Source organism: Labrus mixtus, chromosome 6 (genome assembly GCF_963584025.1).
Source record: "Labrus mixtus chromosome 6, fLabMix1.1, whole genome shotgun sequence".
Lineage (NCBI taxonomy): Eukaryota > Metazoa > Chordata > Actinopteri > Labriformes > Labridae > Labrus > Labrus mixtus.
Window position 1 is genome coordinate 15,383,187 of NC_083617.1, and position 11,564 is coordinate 15,394,750.

General features: G+C 39.6%; 1 protein-coding gene across 1 annotated transcript; it reads left to right on the top strand.

Moving 5' to 3' along the window:
• The first annotated feature begins 1,632 nt into the window (after positions 1-1,632).
• Positions 1,633-10,765, top strand: slc17a5 (solute carrier family 17 member 5). The gene is made up of 11 exons (XM_061040224.1): positions 1,633-1,837; positions 2,653-2,849; positions 3,884-4,117; positions 4,276-4,363; positions 4,590-4,676; positions 5,564-5,682; positions 6,642-6,803; positions 7,177-7,309; positions 7,437-7,584; positions 7,717-7,807; positions 8,964-10,765. Exons 1-11 carry the CDS (start codon positions 1,753-1,755, stop codon positions 9,099-9,101), a joined length of 1,482 nt encoding a protein of 493 aa, XP_060896207.1. The 5' UTR covers positions 1,633-1,752; the 3' UTR covers positions 9,102-10,765.
• Positions 10,766-11,564: the final 799 nt, after the last annotated feature.

Here is an 11,564-nt window from a genome sequence, read left to right on the forward strand (position 1 = left end):
TGTCAGTATGAAACTCTTTCTGCAGTGGAGACTACGATGCCTGGAGAGGAACAACTGAGCTTCTTCTCCTTTCAACAACAAACATGTGTTTGAAGGTTACATCATTCCCACACATCATCTGATTTTGTGGCTACATGTGAATGTTTGCGGTGGGAGGGTGTCCAATTTTTCTCTGAACAACAAACAATACTTGTTTATATTCTACAATAATTGAAATCAAAGCATAAAGACTGTTGTGTCCTTGGTTCTTGGTCTGAGTCTAACATGATTAGAAACCAGGAAACAAGGATCAATAAGGATGAGATAACAGAAAGGTCAGAACTCTACCCTTATTTGTTTCTTTTCGTAATTGGGAGATCATGTATTATTACATTTTGCTTTATCAAAACCACAAAGTGGAGACCTCAATTTGCCATGGAGTTGCCTCTGTAAGAAAGGGCCCTATTGTGCAGAATAAAACACAATGTTGAACACATTTCAATTTGTATGACACTGAAGTGGGGCAAATAATTGAGTAAAAACCACACTGGAGACCTTCAGAGCACCCCTGGGTCTGGAAGCCCCAAACTAATAAACCACCTGTGCTCCAACAATCTATAATCTATACAATCTATATAGAGTGCAATAAAAAAAACACAATGTGTAACTTCTATCTGTAATTTTGAGAAATATTTTTTAAAAGGGAGAACAGGTTGAGGATGGGCTTCAGGGCTGCATGATATAATTGACTTGAAGGCATTGACATTACTTTTCATATCATTTACAAGTTATAGATTAGTCCCGTGCAGAAAGTCAATTCATTGATATCGATGGCCTGACATATGAAATCATGTATTTTACAAAATAAGAATGAAATTTCAGTATTAGCTCTAGCACTGATACTTTATCATTACAGTAGAGTTATGGCCTACTATTTATGTCACAATTACCAACAAGTTGACCTATTTAAAAACGTTTAGGCAAATTAAAGGTTTTAATAAATAGAATCTCTCAGTCTCTCCACCTTTTTAGTCATCAACATTTTAATCAGGAAGCTTATCAGCTGCATGTAGCTTAACTTCTTTTTTTCCCAGCGTTGCTTTCCAACACTTCAATTTTGTTTTTGCTTTTTAACCTGAAGTCAAACTAGGGGGGGGGGGGATGTATTTTTTTCATGTTTACTTACTTCCGGTCGGATTCCCCTCGTCAAGTGACGACCATGTGACGGCAGACATGCTGCATTCAAGTGCGCCTCGAATGGCTCAATTTCTCGAGTTGCAATGCAACGTAATTCTGACTTTGGTGTGTTCACATGGTCTGATATTGAAATGACAATGACGCTTCATGTAACGCACATGGACACTTAATGGTAACAACATGGTTTCCTTTAAATATAGGCCTATTTTATGAGAGCCAATCGATCAATTTCAATGTAGCGTTTTGGTTCTCAGAAATGAAATACATTTTGATTTCTCCATTGGAAGTCAGTGAATTAAGCAACGTTCTGGCAATATAGCTAGCACACGCATTATATGCTGAATGACTGCTAGTTTGTCAACCTGGAAAGTAACTTGTAATTTTCGGGCTTCACATAATTGTCCTGTCGGAAACTAAATTGTCCGATTATTCAGCTACCACGTGAACGCAGAGGAAGCTTGTTGTGTGCGGTGAGCTCAGCTGACCGGACGATCAGGTCGAGTGTGTGCTGCTGTTGTGTTGGTGTGAGGCTTTGTCGGAGATGAAGTATAGCCACTTAAATATACTTTTTTGAAGATGTTGGAGTACGGGTCGGACACGGAAGGGGACGAGCAGGAGACCCCTCTTCTTCAACGGAGTCAGGAAGACAAAGTCCAGAGGGGTAAATGAAAAAGGAAATAAGCCTAACTAACACAGCTGGCAAACAATAACACAGCTCCTTTCGGGGAATATATCTCAAATAAACTCTGTTTCGTTCCCGCTGTTTGACTGGGGAAAGCAGGCAAAGAGTAGGTCTGGGCTGTTTCGTTGTCGACATTTTCCTTTGTTTACTCAATGAGGAGACATGAACACCTGCATATTGTTGCGTCCTTTTTTATCATCATCCCATAAGGAACTAATTCTGCTTATCATGACTTTGTTGACGTCAGCTGTCACTCTAGAGAGCTTCTTTTTAAAGGTGTATTTTCTCCACACCTAACCTGTTCCAAGATGGCATTTTAATTATCCTGAGTCACGAGTTGAAGTGACATCTGTCTAGTTCATACCATACGACTGGCACACCAGTGTTATGAGACATGCTCAGTAGAATCAAGTTTGCAGAATACGTTTCAAAAATCATGCATAGTCTGAACTGCCGAGAAGTTTTTTTTCTGACAAGGATTCAGATGTGAAATATTAGGTAGGATGCTGAGCTTGTGTGAAGGTGAACTGGGGGATCGAGCTACTTCTTTAAACAGGCTGAGGATCAAGGTTGGCTTGTGTGAACATGACTTTTGTTTCCTGTGTAAGTAAAGCAACCTGCTACATGAGAGCACTCAATGCCCATTCTCAGTTTTGTAGATGATTTATGTGAGTTATATAGTAGCAGTGGTTTAGTTAATCATTTAGGCAGGTAGCTCAGACTCATGTTTTTTGTAAGAAGTCGGTAATGGAGTAAAGATTTCCCTCTCTCTCTCTCTCTCTCTCCCTCTGCAGCCCCAGCATGCTGTTCATCACGCTACTGCCTGGCGCTGCTCTCCTCCTTAGGCTTCTTCGTGGTCTACTCCTTGCGGGTGAACCTCAGCGTGGCCATGGTCGACATGCTTAATACCACCCACCAGTCCAGCACCAACCACAGCTTCTCCGTTTGTCCAGCTCACGCCAGCCCTACTCGACCCAAACACAACCACACGGTGAGCAAGACCGTGACAGCAATTGTTGAGACATAACCACCTTCGCTGACCCGAAAAATAAACAGAAAGACTCCAAACACGTAGGGTTAGATTTAAGTAAGCACGATAAAAATCAACGCTCAGTATATCATTTTCACAACAAGTAAATATTCAGAATATCATTCCACTCCAAAAGTGTGTTTCTTGTCGGAGATTTAAACATCGAGTTTTGTCTTAAAACATCTTTATGCTGACAGGGCCAAAGCGATCACACCAGTTCCAATTTCAGATCTAACAAACGTTCATTGGCAGGCTTCTCCAGGGGGAGAAAAGGCCCGAAGTGCTGCAGCAATATTTCCCCATTTCTCTCAGCTGTCAGTGGAAACAAAGAAGTTGTCTGGATTATTTGAATCAGGAGACTCACAGTCAGCAGTTTCTTTTGGAAAATGAACTGTTGGCGATCAGCATTATGTACTAATGCATAAATATTGCTTAAGTGTTTAAATAAATAGGGCAGGTGTTTTTTTTTTATTTTTTATCCACTATGACTTTGCAACCTAATGCTGCAAATTACTGAATGTAAACTGAAAAGGAATTGATATCCATCCCTCTCTCTCTCTCAACACACCCGTCAACACAACACAGCTTACATTGTCCAAAGGTTTTGTCTCATTTATGTAAGACTAGTTTTGCCAGGAGGCTGTATTTTTGTAGAGTTAACTAACCAGTAGCCGCTTTTGATGAGCTGTGCAGATGATCACTTCTATGCAGACACCGTTAAGGACTAATACACTTTCTCTACCTATTGCACTGAACTCGTTTTGGGTTGGGTGTGGTGGCTTTCGTCATAATTTCACACTACTTGGTAGAGGCTTTAAAAGAGACAATAAAAACATTAAAGTTGTTGGTAGATTATAGTGTGAAAACATGCAAATGTAACACGATTTGTAGGCTAAGTCAATTAACCACACACACTGCATTCATTCATTCAAAAAGGCCTTTTGATGTAGTTTAACTCCTAAAGTAGCTCTGTTTTTTCTCTCCCCTCCTCACAGGCCAGAGTGTACGACTGGGACTCTGAGACACAGGGCTGGATCCTGGGCTCATTCTTCTATGGCTACATCCTGACTCAAATACCTGGGGGCTACCTTGCTGGTCGCTTTGGTCCCAAGTGGCTAATGGGCTTTGGAATCCTGGGAACTGCAGTTTTTACCCTGCTCACCCCTGTGGCTGCTGACCTGGGTGCAGGTTACCTCATTGCACTCAGAGTGCTGGAAGGTGTAGGAGAGGTAGAGGAATTAACAGTAAAATATGAATAATTATAAGCTTTTTTTTTTTTTTTTTTTAATCACAATGTTTTTCTGAGCATCAGAGATCAAGTGAGTGTTAAAAATAAGTAGCCAACCTCACTCCTGTTGTTGACTTTTGTTCTTTTGTTTGTCTTCAGGGAGTCACTTTCCCTGCAATGTACACTATGTGGGCAGCGTGGGCGCCGCCACTCGAGAGGAGTCGACTGCTCACAATATCATACATCGGTAAGATGGATGCAAAAGCAACTACCTCAACGCAAAGAAAAGTCTGTCAGACTTTTTTTCTTTTTGTCACAAAATGCTGAGAAACTGCAGAAACAACCAGTCTTTCTAGGGTTCATACAAAAGACAACAAGTAATAAAAAAAAAACAGATCAATCCTCTGGTTAAACTATACACATCCAGACAGATGTGAGATACAGATATGTTTGTCTCTTCTCTTCTGTCTCAGGAGCCCAGCTGGGGACGGTAATCGCTCTCCCTCTGTCGGGTGAAATCTGCTTCTACCTGGACTGGACCTATGTCTTCTACGTGTTTGGTAATACACCCGGGGTATCACTCCTGGAGGTTGGGGTTGGGGTGACTTTGCTACTCTTAGAACATTCAGTCATGAGGTTTTAATGTACAAATCCACTCTGCAAGAGTTATTAACAGGTTTAGAGTTCAACTGCAACTTTGTAATGACATATTTTAGGAGTTTTACTTTTCTAAATTCCCCCTACTGGCTACGTCTGAATTTATTTATGAGTTATTTAACTTGAATCCTTATTGTGATTGACATGCTTCACCTGAAAGCTCCTTAGCACTAACAGGTGACTAACTTTATGGCAACTGTATGTTTACACCTGCTACATCAATTTTATAGGAGAAAAAAAACTAGGATCATTTAATGTTAAGAAAGTGCCATCATTCATAAGTTATGAAGTCTTTAAATGAGTTTGACTCTGACTTTTAGGAGGCACAAACTGTTGTTTTTTTCTTCATCTATTTATGCACTAAGGTGCTCTTTTTAAGCCTCAGACAACATGTTTCCATGGTCTGGACTTTGGTTCCTCTGTGTTTCCTTAGAAATGATGATTTAGCAAGTTGAAGAAGAAAATGTGCTTACGTGTAGAACAATAGCAGAAGTCCCACTTTAATAACTTGTCTGGTAGACTCCTGCCAGCATGAAACTCCAGCTCAAAACCACTGTATGTACGACAGATGTCAGAGTCGATTAACACGCCTATTATTGATCTCAGTGGATTCAGGTGAAATAAAAAAGTAAGCAGGAAACAGACCGCTCAAACGCTGTCTTCTGTGAGATGATGAAAGTTAGATCTTGTGATTACATTCACCCTTTAATTCCACCCTGAATACACTCTCTAGATCTCCATCCTCTATGTTAATTAAAATGAGCTCTTGTTTCCCTGTTTGGGTGTCCAGGTGCCATTGGTGTGGTGTGGTTTTTCTTTTGGGCCTTTCTTGTCTTTGACAGTCCAAACACTCACCCACGGATATCAGAGAGGGAGAAAAATTACATCACTGCCTCACTCAAGAACGAGGTAACATTATTTCATTCATGTTCATGGTGCACACAGGGGTTAGACATGTTTTTTTCCAGAGAGTAAGTCATAATTATCATTAGAGCCAGACCGATTAATTGGCCAGCCGATAATATCGGCCGGTATTGGCATATTAAGTGACTATTGGTATCTGCATGTTTTATTGCAGATATGCGCCGATATTACTAGATTTATTCACCAGTCACAAAGCATTTCATTTGAGTATAATTGTATTACAGTAGCATTTCTCTTTCTGGCTGTCACCAGCAGAGGGTGCTATATGGACTACAATGAGCATTATGACGCTCACCATCTTCACCTTCATTATATATCTTTTCCACAAGTGTTTGATAACTGCATTTGAGGGATAAATGCAATAAATAAGCATAACTATATTTATCAATCTCTATAGATCAAAGATACATCTAAAAAAGTTATTGGCAGGTATAAAGGTATCGGATTATTTCTCTTCCTCATATCGATATCGGCCCCCAAAATCCCATGTCGGTCGGACCCTAATCATAGTCAGGTTTATGAAACAGCATTACAATGTGACTTGTACTACATAGAATTAATGCAAAAAATTATTATTTTGCAAATCTTCTTCTCGTTTATTTCAGTTTCTTCTGCCTTTAACGTGTAGTAGTCATAGTTTCATTTGACATTGTCGAGCAGCAGCAGAGAGCTCGCAGGCATTTCAGGTTCAGTGCGCTTATCAGATGCTTCTGTTACGTAACCTCAGTGTGATGCAGCTTTTTATTCTTATCTTTCTTACTCAGCTGTGAGGTCACTACACTTCCCATTACTCTGCAGTATTTTTTTTTTGGTGACATTCAGATGCAAAGCGGCCCCTTTTTTATACAACGATGGTGAACTTTGATTCCGGGTTAAACTTTTCTACCTCCTTCTGATTTAGTGCATTCTGCTGCAGCTCTGTTTTTTCCCCCCCTGCGTTTCAGCTGTCCACCTCACAAGGCGTCATCCCCTGGAAAGCCATAGTGACGTCCAGACCGCTGTGGGCCATCGTTGTGGCTCACTTCTCCTACAACTGGACCTTCTACACCCTCCTCACCCTGCTGCCAACCTACATGAATGACATTCTGGGCTTCAGCATACAGCAGGTGAGGTCATCTTCACAAACAGGCCTTCAGTCATGAACACACAGAATTGGTGGCCTTTAACCTTGAAACGTGTGTGTGGGTGTGTGTAACTCAACTTAAGGTTTATAGCGCTGCAGTCAGTTCAGTCAAGTCTGGATGACAGGAGAAAAGACTTGTCACTCGGGGTGCATTGGTCAAAACAATTGAGAGAAAACAAAGACAGAAAGTCACAAAAGTAAAGAAAAAAAAAAAAGAACTCTCTGCACTGAACGTTTCAAATTGGTTGATCATATAACACTTGAGTCAGTAAATAATTTCAATGATATGCATTAATAACTCCTTAATCAATAAAATCTCCATATCATGTGCTGTTGTCTCTTTGTGTCCACTATAGAACGGTATTCTGTCAGCTCTTCCTTATATGGGCTGTGCCGTGTTTGCCGTGCTGAGCGGTCAGCTTGCCGATTATCTTCGGGAGACTCTCCTCTACCGCACAGTCGTTGTCCGCAAGTCCTTCACTCTTGTTGGTAAGGATTAGCATTAGCATTTCTCGCCAGTGAATCGATTTTTATTTTGTCTTAAGAAACTCACATCCAGTATACCCCGGCTTTACCTGTGAAAGAACGTTTCAACTTTGTCGTCTTTCTTCCGCAGGTATGATCGGGCCGGCGCTGTTCCTGGTGGCGGCGGGGTACACGGGCTGTAACTACACCTTGGCCGTGACCTTCCTCACCCTCTCCTCCGCTCTGGGCGGAGTGTCCGCCTCTGGCTTCAACATCAACCACCTCGACATTGCACCTTCGTAAGAATGACCCAGTTCTTTAACTTTTGTTCTTGTTTGTTTTCACTTCTTCACCATTGTTTCAAGTCAAAGCTGTTTCGTTGAGCAGGTTTGTAAGTCTGACTTTAAATACATGAATATGCTTGTTTGTAGGTATGCTGGTATTCTCCTGGGAATCACCAACACCTTCGCTACCATTCCTGGCATGGTGGGACCGGTCATAGCAAGAGCACTCACCAAACATGTAAGAAGCTCTTTTGTAAACACACTTCACATACCAGTTTGAACGGAAAATGAAGCTGAGCAGGAACTGATTTGTGTTTCAGAGGTTAACGTACTGTCCAAACTTAGATTGTACATTGACCGTTATTACAGCTTTAAAAAGCTTTGTGCCATCTGATATCCACAATGATTGACGACCAGCACATAAACCTATTCACGTCTTTTAGTATGCAATATGCTGATGTCAAACTCACTCTGGGTAACTGTGTCTCTGGAAAAAACAGACGGTATCTTTGGCTCCTTTTTCTGTCTAATTGGTTTAGTCAGTGCAGGATTAGTAAGTGAACGTTTGTCCATCAGGGGGCCTCATTAGACTTTTATTAAAAGCTCACAGAGTCAGGCCTGGAGCTTTTTCTGTTTGACTTGATAAAAGCCTTCACATTAATACTGTTGATACATGTTTTGTTGTTTATTCAGTTCTCTGTCAGGAGAACTGAACTAAAGCTCAGATCTTAAACAATAGCACCAGAAGAGAAATAACGTAAATGACCAGAATGTACTCACCAAAATTATCTGAAATAACGATATCATAAGAGCAAAGCCAAACCACATGAATGTGAAAGAAGAAGCTCATGATTATTATGATAGTCAATATTTGTCTTTCTGGACAGTATCAACATCCTCCTAGATGCTTTGCTGTGTAAATTTGAACCTTTTCATCATTAGATAAAAGTTTTAGCAAGTTGAAATTCTGTTTGTCCACCTAAGTCCATGGAAAGGTCCAGATTTAGATAATTAGTCAGGACAACAAAAATCCATCCAGACAGATGCTTTGTGGTTTATGACAATAATCAAATTGTTTTTTGCAACACAATGTTTTCCACTATTGTAGGATGATTGAAGACCACTGGAGTTTAAAACTAATTAAGATACAGTTCAGCACTGTAAGAGGAAATACATTTTCTTGTCCTATACTAGTTACTTATTTTGTTTTGCTAAATAAAAATGTGTCAAATGTTCACGTTGCATTTTGTGACTACTCAAGGCACAAGTGATTTTAGTTCAGATTATCTGTGCAAATATCTTCCCACATCGAGAGCTGAATCAGAAATAGCACCCATGTCCAGTGAGCACCAGTCCCTTATTAAATTTAAAAACTCATTACTACTGTCCTGCAGAACACCATCGAGGAGTGGCAGGCCGTCTTCTACATCGCTGCTGCTATCAACCTGTTGGGGGCGGTGGTCTACACCGTGTTCGGTCGAGGATCGGTGCAGCCATGGGCGGTCCACTCATCCTACTCTCATGGAGACTGAGGACAGGTCCCAGACTTGTCCATTTAATGATGGATGAGCATTAATCAGAGGCTTATTCAACAGGTATCTTTATCAAGGGATGGTCCAGCTGTGCTTATCATTTACAGTAAAAGCATGGCTAACTTACGGTGTGGAAAAAAAGCCATATTAAGGTCATTAAGAATATTTATCAGAGACAAAAAAATCAGTGGGAAAAATGTCCAATGACATGCAGCACAGAACGTTGTTTATGTGAAAAGCACTATCATCTAAAACCGAGATAAAGAGAATGAAACCAGTTAGCTTTGTTAGCTAAAGGCTATTTGGTTGTCAGGCATTTAATGTATTCCACAGTAAATAAGCTGTGAAAGACAAACTATACACATATGGTTTTCTTTTGGTGTTTAGGTTTGCCAGGTTGCAAACCTACTAGGCTCGTGTAGGATTTCTGTCTCTAGAACACTTTGCTTTACCATTTCTTTTTTATTAAACGTTAAACTCCTCTTCAGTTTTACTGCCAATAAGAAGTATGCTTTTTATGTTTGGGAGAAATGTGGAACTTTGTAACCCTTCCAAAGTGCCAGTAAGAGTAGCCTTTAAATGTTTCAATGGTTTGACCTGACAATGACAAACATGAAACACACACACACACTTTTGATAATGTCTTTGGTGAGACAGGATTGTGACTGCAGCACGCACAAACACTTGCCTTATAGTGAAGCCTCCTCACAATGATTTGAAAGCTCTATGTCCTTCACATGATTGAAAATTTAACATTTTTGATATTTTTCCCGTCAGAGGTTTTATGTGAGCAACAATATGTATTGTCTGCCTGAGTAATGCCCAGCTTTTAGGTAGCAGCCCTCAACCTATGCATACTGCAAGCATGGGTCAGGATATTTTCAATGTAAAACACTCAAAATAATGGAAAGTGTAAATATTCAAATGTAGGGAAACTAAGAAGTGGTTTAAATGTGTTACTGTTGGCATTTCTTAATTCAAGGAATTTGCACTTTCTGTGTCAATTCTCAGGTATCTTACTGTATGTCACAATTATAATTAAGTATGTTTGTTTGAAAATATGAAGTGATTCACTTCATAGAGGTACGTGTTCTCAAGTTTAGTGTCAACTGAATCTGATTCAATTTTAAAATGATTACAAACAGCTAATTCAGCATATTTCTTCGTCTTAACTTTTCATGAATGTGAACAGCTGATTTATTTTCTTTACGTTTACGTTTCTCTCTTAGGGGTCAATGGTATAGTACATCATACTGTGTATCTTTTTCCTATCTTACGAAGTGAATCCGGGGGGGGGGGGGGTAATTAAAACCAATCCAAGGGAACCTTTTTTTTTCTTTCCTTGGTTGTAGTTTCTGTCAACAAGATGCTCATCTTCCATGTATGTAATGCACTTGTGCCTTATTCAATCAGCTTAAACAGCCAACAATTACGGAGTTAAGATTCTTCCAGTTGATTAAGGGTTTCTATTGTTTTTATTTTATGTTTACATTAGTGTTTATACACTTAGGATAAAGGGACTTTTATGTGATATGTATATGCACTCTGTACTATAATGATAACCATTGTAAATGTTCAACTGGAGATATTACAAAAAATGAGTCTTAAATGACGGTCTTGTATTGTGAATACCATCATCACATACAGTTATGTTCCCCATCTGATATACTGTGTTGGGTTGTAATTTCAATGTGTTGTCACTGTTCTGTTCTTTTCTTTTCATTATTACAGTTGCAATGATTCTTTGTGTCACTGATGAGAAAGATGCAAAATGATCACATTTGACATCGTTACAAAATATGCAACTAGTTTATTTTACCTTTTAAAATACTTTTATATCTTAAAGGAGCAACCCTACATACCACCATTGTGCTACTCCACTTCAATTTATTAGGAAATTTGTATAAAATTTGCTTATACATAAATTAGTTGCCAAATATCTCTCTTCATGTGCAAGTAAAGGACGACCATGTAATGCATATTTATAGTTTCTCGCATCAAATCTAAACCACATTAGGAATCCAATTCTGCACAGGAAAATACGATATTTACTCCAAAAAAAAACACACTGACTACTACTGTTAAAAAAAAAGAAGATGTTTGGAGAAACTTGATCAAAGGAACACGACTTTTCCCCCACAAAACTTCTAAAATATGTTATAACACTATTTCACAGCTGTGTGCCATAACACTGTTCATTTCTATTCTGCAAGAAAGTACTTTTTTCTTGAATGCCCTGCCCTTTAAAAACTCACGTTCCTTCGACATGTAGAGACGGAGAGCATCGTACTACTTAATTTGGATCGTCTTGGCACCTTTTCTTACCTGCAACAGTTCTAACAGACGATGCAACGTGACGACACATGTTTCACGAGAACATCAGAGGGCAACAATCATTAACGCTCACTCCATGTTAACTCTGCCCGAGAAGCCCTACATCATGTTACTTTAGGCAGGCAGACA

Bases quoted from the DNA above. Each gene is read 5' to 3' on its own strand.
- slc17a5 (XM_061040224.1), top strand. From the start codon at position 1,753: ATGTTGGAGTACGGGTCGGACACGGAAGGGGACGAGCAGGAGACCCCT. The intron at 7,310-7,436 runs GTAAGGATTAGC...TTTCTTCCGCAG, and splicing joins CAAGTCCTTCACTCTTGTTG to GTATGATCGGGCCGGCGCTG. The intron at 7,808-8,963 runs GTAAGAAGCTCT...ACTGTCCTGCAG, and splicing joins CAAGAGCACTCACCAAACAT to AACACCATCGAGGAGTGGCA.